Source organism: Netta rufina, assembly GCF_964035555.1.
Source record: "Netta rufina genome assembly, chromosome: 8".
Lineage (NCBI taxonomy): Eukaryota > Metazoa > Chordata > Aves > Anseriformes > Anatidae > Netta > Netta rufina.
Window position 1 is genome coordinate 12,196,945 of NC_140131.1, and position 13,013 is coordinate 12,209,957.

The 13,013-nt window shown below is 35.2% G+C and overlaps 1 protein-coding gene across 2 annotated transcripts in view; it reads left to right on the forward strand.

The window, feature by feature from the left end:
- MIGA1 (mitoguardin 1) overlaps window positions 1-13,013 on the forward strand; it is a 41,035-nt gene that overhangs the window by 1,411 nt on the left and 26,611 nt on the right. For both annotated transcript variants that reach the window (XM_084291464.1, XM_084291465.1), the window contains exons 3-7: window positions 1,599-1,776; window positions 2,324-2,460; window positions 3,841-3,967; window positions 4,473-4,609; window positions 5,287-5,410. In XM_084291464.1, the coding sequence (XP_084147590.1) occupies window positions 1,599-1,776; window positions 2,324-2,460; window positions 3,841-3,967; window positions 4,473-4,609; window positions 5,287-5,410 (703 nt within the window). The remainder of the gene's footprint in view (window positions 1-1,598; window positions 1,777-2,323; window positions 2,461-3,840; window positions 3,968-4,472; window positions 4,610-5,286; window positions 5,411-13,013) is intronic.

Below are 13,013 nucleotides of genomic sequence, written 5' to 3' on the forward strand. Positions count from 1 at the left end.
ATATTCTGTTTCAGTAATACACAGGGTGGGGGAGTTTTTACTTGGCTATACAAAACACGGCTCAAAGGTGCTTTTTTTTTTTTTTTTTTTTCTCTCCCCCTCCCTATTCTGCCTATGGCAAATTATTGACAAGGATAAGGACAAGGAAAAAAATGTTTGTAGTTAGCAATGTTGATAAAGTTTTTTTCAGAGTTACATATTAACAGTTTATTAGTAAAGCTTTGCTTTGAAAACTCATGTCCTTAATACAACTGTATTTTATTTTTATTTAATTAGTTGTTTATAAATGGAAGCAATGTCATTCTTCAAATTCGCATATAAATATTTTTCAACGTGCTAACGTGTATTGTCATACTTGCAGGCATAGACAAACTTCTAAAAAATCTTAGTTTTTTTTTTTTGAACCTTGAAACTTACAGAATTTAATGCTAGAGCTGAATTTTCAATTTTAGTTATTTGATTGTTACTCTTTTCTGTTAAATCCAGTAGTCTCCTGCAAATATGCATTCGTGCTTTTTCAGGGATTTACTTTAGCTTGCACAATATACTGCTAGGTTCTTGGCCTCAGTCAAGATACGGTACCTTTAAGTTCTTTATCTTAGAGTTCTCAAGTCAAAGGTATTTGACACTTATAGCAAACTCAGTGAAGCTATCAAAGAAGCTTTCAATGCTTCTTGAAATTGCATAACTCTATTGATAGTACTAGCCAACTGCACAGTAACCATGGCCTGCCAGAGTGCAGTGATACTCTGGCCAGTTCCTTTCTCATATGAGGAGGTGTTACAGAAACACTGTATTGGCCTCAGGGGCTGCAGATTTTTTATTTTTTTTTCCCTCAGAAGTCATGCCTTCTCAAGTAGCATAGATTCCCTAAAGATTCTTTGGATGTGGGCAGTATTTTCTAGTTAAGTGGATTTTTTCTTGAATTCTTCTTAAAGTCTGGTCGCTTTGAACTTTCTAAGCTTTGTTAGTGGGTTTAATTCCAGTTGCTTGAATATGTGGTTCTTATTTGCTAAATTTAAACAATACAAATCTACAGATTATCTATGTTCAAAATAAATAGTAAAAATAAACAAAACTCATTTTAGGCAAATTTGTTTAAGTACAGGTTCTTCCCAAATTGAAACAATGCAAATGTTAGCTTTTGTGTCCTCCATTCTTTCACAGTGCAAGAAAGTCTAGCTGTGAAGGCCGAGATTCTTTTTTTAGGTCTGTTTAAGAACTAACTGAAGTCCTGCATTGTCCTGGCATTAAAAAGAAAGAAAAAAGAAGTGTGAAAGTTATTTGTTTAGAATCCCGTAGTTCATGGATTTGCAATATGTCTTAGAGTTCTTGGTGTTGGAGTATGACTCCCAGTGCCACCACTGATGTTGTCCCACCAACCCCCTTGTAAGCTTTCTCACCTGGCCATCACAAACTTTGAGAAGCTATTAGTCTATGTCCTTGATTAGAGTTGATTTATTTCTCAAGCTATGTGACAGCTGAATCTCTTAGGTCCTTCCTTCAGCCTGTGCTGAAGATGCCAAAAGGAGGATAAGTGGAAAGGTGAAAGCTAAGGAGCATGTATCTCCAGTGAAGTCATACTCTTGTATTTTCAGATTAAACTTTCCCCTGGGTTAAAGAAATTGTTCACAGTCACAGCAGTGAGTGCAATATCTGTTATTTTTCTGGCCCACCATTTTAAAAGAAGACGTGGAAGAAAAAACAAGCAAGTGTCACAATGGGAACCAGGCCATCTACTATTAGAATGTACCAAAGCAGCTGCATCAGAAAAAGGTATGCGAAGGAACCCCAAAGTTTTTTTGGTTAGTCTGTCTTGAAGGGGAAGCAAGGGGATGTGAGGGTGTGTATGTAACAGTATACAATAGTAAAATAAATCATTTTCCTTTAATGCTGATCAGGTTTTAATTGTTAAAGTAGAAATTGTGCAAAGTAGGAAAAAGTTACAGTATTTTATAATTTAGCTGGTCGTCTTAAAGCTATTGTTTTAATTGTGCATTTGGACTAAAACTATTTTTATCAGTAGTATATTAACAATTGGGGTTGCAGTTCTTGTGGATGTATTGCCACAAAACTGAAAAAAGCAGATTTAAACTTCATAAGATGGGAAAATAATAGTGCTTAATATGCATACTTATTGTATGGGTATCGACTGTTCTAATTCATAATTTCTAATGTAGAAATGTAAATGAAAGAAAAATTGTTGTTTGCTTCGAAACTGGATTTTATTGAAAAGATTAGACACAGTTCTTGCTAGTTCTTGTTAACACAAGATACAATGTTTTCAGTTTTGTAGAATCTTTAAAATGAGTGTATCTATTAGGTTCAAGTTGTTCCAGTAGCCGACAAAACTTGACTCTTTCTCTGAGCTCTGCCAAGGAAAAAGGATCACAGTCTTGTATCTATGCAAATGGCGGACTTTTCAGTAAATACTCTGGCTCAGTTCAGAGTCTGGTCTCGGTAAGTGATTTAAGGCTTTTCAGTGTATGTTAACTTGCCTTGGATGTGCACCTAATGGTTTCACTGACCTGAAACAACTTTCCTGAGTAAGTTATGCAGCCTCAGAAGGCTTGAGATACTGACTGCATGGAAAATGACCTGTTTGTAGAGAATTTATTGTACTTTCTACATACTAAAAATATTTTTTATTGTTCTTACTGATTCTGTGTCTACTGCCTCTGACTCTTCCTGTCTTATGTCTAACAACTTCATGAGGATGCAGATGTGTGCAATGGAATGAGCCAAATCTATACAATTTAGTGCTGCTGAAAGCAGGATTCCATGTATCCTGCACTCAGTTATGCATTCCTGGCCTCTATATATAATGCTCTGGTGCATTTTAGACCATTTAGTGAGTCACCTTACTGACTTGGCAGGAAAATCACTTAAAAATTGATGATTTCTTATTATCTTAGGTTAGTGAATTGAATTGAATTTCTGAACGCTAGAATTGGCACAAGGGTAAAAGCAAAACCTTAGTGGAGAAGAGGTAGCGAGATCTTTCCTATCTGATCAGCTGCTCCTAGACTTGCAATCTGGAACAACATGGCTTAATTCAGAGAGGACAGAAAGAGAAGAAAAGAGTTAAGCTCCACTGTTGCTCTGGTCAGAGTACAGAAATAAATGAATATTCTTTCTGCTCCACTGATACATGCAGATGCTATAGTGTGGGTCCATTAGGCTGCATGCGATCTCTGTTTTGGTGAACAGCGCCTCTAGTTAGGAACTATTTACAGGATGAGAAGTTTAATGCAACATAATATCTGTAATGTTTTGCCTAGGAAATGGGTTGTTTTTAGGAATTAACAATCATGTTTACACATGCTTCTCACCTAAAAGCAGAAGCCTGTTCTTTCAGCTATTCTCAGAGAAGGAAGTGGCTGTATATTGTTTTATATGTCTTGTCAGGCTTAAACCAGTCTTTGTATGTTTCTGTACGTCTATATTTGCTTCCCTTACTTTCAGAGAGGCACGTGCAGGTCATGTAATAGACCCTGTTTACATCAGTCTACACAACAAGTTTTATTTTTTAAACTCTTATTATAATCTGCAGTCAAGTGTTACTTGGAAAATAATATTGAAAATCACTAATTACTTTCTTACTTTAAGAAAGGAGCAATAATGACTTTCAAAATATTGGCAAACAACACCCTAGCATTAATAACAAAGGAAACAATACATCATGCTTAATCTGAAAATAATTGTGCTTTTTCTAAAGTTTTTTAAATGGTAATTTGTAGGTAAGACTAGATAGATAACTTGGACCATAATGTACTCTGGAAGAATGTAGTTTTAAGGATACCTCGTATAACAACACTTCAAAATGTATTTATTTTTCAGGTTCAGAGTGCCACCTCTTGTCACAGTTGTGCTTGTGCCAATTCTAACTCTTGGGATAAAGCAGACGAAGATGATATTAAACTTGTCAATATTCCAGTGACAACACCTGAGAATTTGTATTTGATGGGTAGGTTATGATAAGAATATTCAATATCTAATAGCAATTAAAGTAAATTTCTTGGTTTTATGGCAAAGTGATGCTTGTGCAATACTGTGGTAATTTATTCTACAATGTCTTCTGAGCATGTGTCCAAGAACACTTCCATAAAATATTGAAAGCTTGCTTAATCTAGTGTTAGGTTTTTAAAAATATATTGTTGTGATTCCTGTATTTGTAGTAGTAAGCTATAGAATCGTTTTTAGAAATAAATTGGAAAAAATACTGTTGTCCTTGTTGCTTTGTGAATTTTTTTATCTTAAAAAGGCAGCTGTCATCTGTTTTTGTTTTTCTTTTTAGACTGGGAATTGCTATTTTTAAAAATAACAGTTTTGCTGTAATTAGGCTAGTTATCTACATAGTTTTCTATGTAGATAGAAAACTAGTTTTCATAGTTTTCGTAGTTTCTGTGAGCCTAAAATACATATGGAAGCTGTGTGTTTGATTGAGTGAAGGTTTTTCTGATCTACCCTAGGTATGGAGCTTTTTGAAGAAGCACTACGTAGATGGGAACAGGCACTAACTTTCCGTAACAGACAAGTTGAAGACGAAGCAAGTTGTAGTTCCATCAAGCTGGGAGCAGGAGATGCAATCGCAGAAGAAAGTGTAGAAGTGAGTATATTTAATCTACTGACACTGCCCTGAAAATTCACTACATTTTGTTACATTAATATTTTAAACTTCTACATTGCACTTAAAGGACTTTTTTGCTGTTGTTAGTTAGTTTGGGTGTGACTTCTTGTCAATTGCAGTTACATCAGTGTTTACATCTGGACGGTATTACTAATACCAAGCTACAAAGCATTTCTTTAATCAGTTCTCTGCACAAAATCTCTTGGGTCATGCCTTCCTTTTACAGCTGTGAGAGGATATCTGCTTAGATGCAGGTCTTGGGAAGGATGATAAGTTTATGAGTATTCACAAATAATGTGCTTGAACTTTATTTGTATCCCTTTGTTCTCATGAACTAAATGATGAAATATTTTGAGATAAACATACAGCTGCACAGTTTTCATTGTTTCTAGTGCAGTAAACATCACATATAATTTTAAAGTATTTTTAAGTTTAGTTTAGTATTTTTTTTATTATGTTAATTTAAACATATATGTTTAGAAAGATGCTTGTATTCTGGATGTTGAAGTGTACATCTGACAGAGTCTTTGTGCTGTTTGTTGAAAATTAACGCGGCACAATGAACCCTTTGAAGATTTAATAAGATTTGTTTGTAAAAATCTAAGAATATAGACCATAAACAAATAGCAAATATTCTAACGTCATTCTTCTTGCAGGATATCATCAGTGCTGAATTCATTCATAAGCTTGAATCCTTGCTTCAGCGAGCTTATCGTCTTCAGGAGGAGTTTGAGGCCACCCTTGGGACCTCAGATCCTGCTTCTCTAGCTAATGATATTGGTGAGTACTACTATTTTACATTTTTATTACTTGTAATAGTGCCCCTTGTGGAGGGAGCTCACAGAAATATCCACTGAGCAGTTTCATTTTTTATACACTGTTATGTAAAGTTTGATGTAGTATTTGTATTTTAACTAAGAAGGGACTGAGAGGATTTTTTTTTTCCTCATGTGGACTGTCAGTATATATCAGAATTTCCAGAATTCTACTCAACTTTCTAAAGTTTATCTTGACTCAAGTATTTAAATATTTATGTACTAAGAACATATTACGCCCTCTATAACATGGACATATTAGAGAAATTAAAAAGAAAGCTTCATATGTCTTTTTGAATTTTCAAATCTAATACTGCTGCACCCTTTCATAATTCAGTATCAAGCATCTGATCTCAAATAACTGTCAGACTTCAAAGGCAGAGCACGTTTTGCAATTAGTTTTAGTTTCTTTTTTAGTCTTGTTTGTTAGGCTTCAGCTTGGCTGGCACAAGGTGGCAGTACTCTCATCTGTTAGCCCTCATGTTGTCCTGCAACTTCTAAATACACCTCTGAGTAAGGTAGGAATTAAATTTAGGTCAAAACTAGCTTTCTGACATGTCTGGGTACATCTGCCAACTTATTCTTAAAGTAGAAAAATGTTTGGTTGTTTTAATTTTAGTGTCTGAAACCATAAGCCCTAGATAAAGTTGCAGTGTCCATTATTTGTAGCTTATTTGTAGTTTCTGTCTTCAGGCAAAATTAATAAAATGGTATTCAAAGGTCTCTGTGTTTAATTATTGATTTATTTTTATTTTTGTTTCCCTGGAAGTATTTTAAATTGATATTTTATCTTTTTTAGATGTGATAATTTGATTCTTGTTTAGCAAGAGAATTGAGTTCTCTTTAAATATTACTTGTAGAAATCGTTTGTGATCTACTGAATAGATGTTGTCAGTTACTTTATTATGAATTTTATTTGTGCTGTGCCAGGTATGCAGGGAAAACAAATAAAGAACTAGTTTAGTAAACAGTGCTTCACTGATCAGGATTTGGGGCTTTTCATCATCTTCAATTAATGTCTTGAAAAGCAAGTAGTATATTAGAGAATGCATCACTTTTTTCAGAATATTTTAGAACATAGACAACCATCATCTCAAACATGGTGGCACTTGATTTAATACAGAGGATGTTTTTGTGCAGTATTTGTTTGATGCAGAAACATTTATTCACTCACTTAAGTTTCTTAAGTAATTTATGTTCGTGTAGGATATAACTACTAGGTATAGTGTGTGAATGTTTGAAGTAGGATATTTTTGAGATCACCACTTTTTTAGTAACTTTTCAGAGAAGAAACGGAAAAGTATGTTTGGGAGAATCCTAGAGGCTCTGTTACGGCTTTATTTTTCCTCTTATTTGTATTTGGTAACCTAGCAAAAGAAAACGAAAGGTGCTCTCAACAGACTTTCCTGTATTACCAGACCCAGTACACCATGAAATGTATATGTTAATATATATTACCACTTATTTTATTTCACTTCTGTTTAAAGCTTTGTATTACTTTTTTAGGAAGTGTACTAATTGTTGATCGCTTTTTTCTGACTTCCTTTTTGAGTGTGTGTGTATGCATGTGCATGCATGTGTAAACAACAACAGGAATGGAAGGTTCAAGAGCCACCAGAACTAGCAGGTCCAAGAAAACTATGAAATGCCAGTGGCCAAAAGAAAGAAAGATGATCCAGCATTCTTTACAAAGAATAATATAGTGTAGAATGCAAATGGCAGTTCTCAACAGGAACAGAATTGAAGGTCTCTGCTCTGTATTTAAAACGAGGCAAGAAAGTGTATACATCTTTAACACTGATAAAAATGTGTATCATTTGTGGTGTAAGAGGCAGCATATGCTATGTAAGAATTGGTAGTCCTGGACAATTCATATCTGAAAATTTTGAAAGAAGCTGGGTAAAGAAATCACCCTAATCTATCACTTACTCTTCACTAGTCTTGGAAAGTGAAAAGTGTTTCAAATGATTGGGAAATTGCCAATTGAGTTACAAATTTTTTTAAGAAGTGCAAATCATGAATTAAGAGTCATGCCTGTAAAATAATGCTGTTGCTAATTCATAGTTCTGTTACCCCAGCTGATAAGCTAAAAGCTGTAATTAGTGTCATTTGGTATGGTTTTTTTGGAACCGTTTTTCTTGGACTGTCGGTTTTCTGAGAGATCTGCAATTTTGAGAATTGATATAGCATACATTAGATGATAAAAGCTAGCTCACTGACTTGAACGTTTATTGATGTTCTGCCCACTGTTAAGGGAAATGTTCCTAGAAAAGTGTTCTAGGGGTGATTTGCAGTCAAACACTAATTTTATCAGCTGCATAGCTGATAAAAATTGTTCATAGGGCTTGAAGCTGATCAGAAATGATCATTTGGGGCATTAAAAGCATTGGATGGTGAAAAGTAAGGGTTGGTAATATTGATTTGAATTATTTCTTTTAAATGATTGCAATTTCATTTGAATACAGGCAGCTATGGGTTGTGCGTAGAGATGGGAGATTTAAAAATAATGAAGAAGCATTCTTGGAATCCCTTAGGATAGTTATTCATCACAGTCAATATACGTTCCCAGTACAGTGCAGTAGAAAAAGAACCACGTTGCTAATCTTTGGTTATGTGAAAAGGACAGTATCAGGATATTTGCAGAAATATGATCCTGGTTTTTATGGTTTTAGAATGGTGTCCAGTAATGTTGTCTCAATTTCAGAAGATATGGAAATACTAGCTCAAAGCAAACCGTAAAAATGATCCATGTTTTGGAAGAACGAACTAAAACACAGCTTAAGTTGCATATGTCCAGCTCTTTATTGAAGAAGGTACTGAGAGGTGACTTGCTTGTTCTGAATAGCGACTTACACATAGAAAAGTTATATCCTCCTGGGGAATTTTTAGACCTGGTTGTCAAAGTCATAACCAGATCCAGTTTCTGCTTGTTCAAGTGAAACAAATATAAGTTCTGAAGTAAGTTTCTCCACAATATGTTTGAGATTTTTTTCATCCTCCCCTTTCCTCCCTCCTATCTTCCCCTGCCTAGATGTATTTTGTGGATTTTTCTTCCATTTTCTCCATCTGAAGCACTTGTGTTTAACCACAGCAGGAGACAGGGCTCTGACAGTTGGACAGATGCTATCAAGCATTACCAAAAGATTTGCTACAAAATGTCTAGCTAGCATTTCTCATTCTGAAACCCTCAATTGTAATGAGCTCTGAACTTGATCAGGAAGGAAACTTTCAAAGGTAAAAATTTCCATTGATTTCTCATTTTCACTTTTCTCTGTAAAATATTTTGCCAAACCTCTGGGGCTCTTGAAACCACTCCTGTCCCTTACTTGGCCACTCATCATAGGTGTTGCTCCTTCCCAACATTTTTATATATGATTCTTCCCAAGTCATGATTTTCTCTGTCTAATCAAAGTTCTTAGTGGTGCTGTTGACTTGATATTCCTGTAAAAAAAAAAAAAAAAAAAAAAAAAAAAAAAGTGATTAAATTTTGTGGTCCTTGCTTTCCTAGCCTGATACTTTGGCAGTACCTGAGCTGTACGAATCTCCCAAGGCCCCTGTTTCCTGCGTGATTCTTCATAGCATCAGCACATGACACAGGGAGACTGAGGCGGGGTGCTGCAGGCAGGGTCATGCTGCTAACACTTGGCCTATCACAAACGTGGATTTCTCTTTGTGATCCCATTTACTAGTTGAAGTTGGTTGGCATGATGAATTTGCCAATGTGCTCTGAGAAATAGTCTTCTGGAGGAAGTTATTGGTAATGTGCTACGTGGGAGAGTCAGGAATAAGTTACCTGGGATACTGTTAGAATGCAAGAGCTCATCACTGCAACTAGTCTCTCTCATGATGTGGCTGAAGTGCTTCTTCTCTGGCTGCTGTGACAGGTAAAAGATGACTTGTCAGAGTAGGCAATCATCACTTGAAGTGGTTGTATGCTGTAGTCTAATTGCCTTTTGATTCTTTTTGTGTGAATTACCACCTCCAAATGATTTTCTTTCTAAGTGTGTGTAAATTACGTATTTTTCTTTTCCCAATACTTCTAAATATTCAACTTTACACCTGCGGGTTCTGTACTGCTGCATAAATCTTTTCTTCCTGTGGGTAGAATTGTGCCTGGTGGTGGTTGTTTTTGTTGTTAACTGCAAATCAACTCTTTCAACTCTGTAACATCCTCTTGAGTTATAAATGAATACATCCCTGGAAAAGGTTTACATTTTAAAAAGATAAAATAATGGAACACAATTATGTTCACTGTGGTTGATTTCTCCATTGGACTTACAATTTCTATGAATTATCGTAGGAACCAGCAAGCTAAAACAGGATTTCTAAAGCAGAAGTATTTCTGGACATGAAATTAAAATTAATATATAGGGCTAAACTACTGTTGGTTTTGTGCTGATTTTAGGACTGTGAAACCTGGGCCTGGGAAGCTTACAAACAGGCTTTCCTGAGGCAGGCAGGCATAAGCTACACTGAGTGAGGAAGAAGGCAATTGGCAGAAAACTGTAAAACAAAATATTCGGCTTGTTTTTTCTGAGAGGTAAACATGAGGGGGCGGAGGGATAAAGGCTTCCAATATTCTCTGTAGTCTGTTCTTGAAGAAAGTCCTCACTTTTTAGATCTTTTCTAGGAGGCTGAAACGTTAGTCGAACTAACTTCGGAGGAATGCAAAGAGTTAGGAGAGAAACAATAGCTTTACTTACAAGCAGAATTGCAGGTCAGAGGTTAAAAATCTCATATTGTTGTGCTCCTTGTCAGTACTGAATTCTTAATTCTTGAAATTCTTATTTAGATTTCTACTGTAAAAAGGAATGCTGACACTCAAGCTAATGGTGACTTTGTATAATGTGCCCCCTAAACATTTTGATAATATCAAAACCTATGTGCTAATTACATTTTTTAAAGGAAAAAAATCTTTATACCACTTACAACAAATAAATTTATTGAGTTACTGCAGTAAAGATCTCTCATGAAGGTCTGTGTTGTTGGATGGTAGGTATGTCTGTTTCTTTTTTTAATTTTCTCCTCACACTCAAAGATATGCCTGGCATTTTGGAGAGAATGAGCACAGCGTTTAACCTAGTGACAAAACGCTTTGGAAAACTTATTTACATATTAGAAGCTTTTTTTCCAGCTGCCCTTAAAACAAACTAATAAAAATCTTTCAATACCTTCATTGCTTATGTAAAGATCATTTTTATAGAATCTGTGTTGATTAAATATATCATATTTTACTGCCCAGGGATGGATATCTAGGGGCTGTATTTTCTTTCCTTCCTATAAAGCCTTAATGGAAAAAAATATATCAAGACTATTACATTTTAGTTGGTTATGTGCAAGAAATATTTCTAATTCTCAGACAGGCACCAATTAGGAGGTGAGCAATTTGTAATAATTCACTTAGTTGTGCTGTCTGGTGGTACATACCATAAATAAAGTTCAAAGCAGTTAAACTTTTTAATCATAGGTTGAACACTTTTTCTTGCTTTGTGTTCTCTGAAAATAAATTTTCATTAAATGATTTCTTCATTTCTTGGAGAAAAAATAAAGTGCTTGGTAGTGGTTGAAACAGAAATGGGACATGGGCATTTGAAACCAAAACAAAAGAAAACATTAGGTTTTTCTTTGTATGGAGAAGTCTTCATCCCAAGAAATGTTCTTATAAGGGAAAGAAAATGATATTGCTAAGACTAAGCAACAGCCCAGAAAAGTTTTTTGTTTTTTTTTTTTTTGTTTGTTTGTTTTGTTTTGTTTTGTTTTAAATTTGAATATAATTTAGTAATTATAATTTGTGGAAGCTCAGTAACTACTGAAGCTTGCTGCACTTTCCTGTGAGATCTGTATTGCTGCAAGTCCTCGTTTCTGTTGCACAATAGGTATTGAAATGGCAAATATTTGAATTGGATACGATGTCTTCATCTATCAATAATATTTCAGATTTACTCTAAAGACACATTTGTCTGATAGTAATAACACTTCCATTTTGAATTGCATTCAGCAAAATTCTTTGCCAGAAAGCACCTAAACACAGGATGCTGAGATTGTAAAATGTAAGATTGGTAGTTGGAAGTTCGATTTAAAACTGTAAACAAATACTTCTGCAAACATTACATGTACTGAAGGATTGTAATGCTTGGCTCTCTCAGCAACACCCTGTTAATTTTAGCAATATTATGCTAAAAACACAAAATAGTTTTTCATGGACCTGCAGTGAAATTACCAGTACTAAAAAAAGGTTAGAGTTTGATAATCTGTAATTTTATGTTGGTATTTGATAACCTGGGGCGTATGCTTGTACTTATCTTAAAAGCTGACGCTCAGCTGCCGTTTCATTGCATAGTAAAACAGATTAGCTGAAATCTTTTCAGCAGTGGCTCAAGATAATCTTTTTCACCATACACTGAGCCAGCACTGGAGGTCATTTCTTGTGTGTTAGCCAGGGGTAACGTGGCTGGAAATTTTTGAAAATGCTTCAGTAAAATCAGAAAGTGTCTGTTTCAGACCTGTGTTACCACTTGCCCCCCAGCTATGCTCTCCAGATCAGACCAGGCAGGCTAATTATACACCTTGTTGCTTTTCTGCAAATGGCATCTCTGAAGCCTGCTTTCTTTCTGTTCACACCAAAACTCCCGTTGAAGCCCTCATCTCTCTCACTTCGTGACTCCTGCTGTGTTCTCGTGCCTTACCTTGTCCATTTAAAACTTGCTCGTCTCAAACAGACTTAAAAGAGCAAAGATGATTCTTAAAAAAAAAAAAAAAAAGTAAAAACAAACAAACAAACAAACAAACAAAAACTGTGACCAGAGAACTCCCTTCAGGAGTTTCTCTTGAAGCAAAATGCAAGCATTTCCTCCTTTTAGTTCTAAAAGCTATTTATAACTGAGCCACAATTCACCTACCTGATTTAAACCCCCCAGCTCTGCTCTGTTAGCCAGTCCAGTGTTTCTCTTTTCAGTCCTCCGAATACAAAATCTGCCTACAATTTCTCAACTGTTTCTGCTCATTCCTTATGTGAGCAGCTGCACTCGTTTCTTTCCCAAGGTCTCGTCTTAATGTGAGTTTTCTGCCTCCTTACAGTTACTCAGGCAAACTGTAATTGCTTTTGCCCACTTTTTTTCCTTTTTGTTTCCTCTGCCCATCAACTTGAGATCCCTGATAAAAGGGGTGAAATCTAATGAAGCTGTGCCAGTTCCGTACAGAAGTAAGGAACAGTTGTACAATAGTTCATGCAGTTAGGGCCTTACAATACTATGCAGATAGGACTGGTTAACTCATGCTGTATTGTCTGTGTATTTATCATTTACCCCTTGACAGCAAACACACGTGACTAACTCTACTTTAAAAGCCTATTTAGGGTTACAAACACTTTTTAAGTAAGTTAAATTTTGCAGAGTGTCTGAAATAATAAAATACTGTTTTGCATTAATATTATACGCTGAGGGATTTTTTTTGCACTTTTTGAATATTAATTTTTAGAACTGTATCAAAAAAGGAGTATGAACACTAAATTATTTTTTTAAGAATACGTCACACAAGACAGTTTCATTTCAGTGCTTCATCATTTGTAA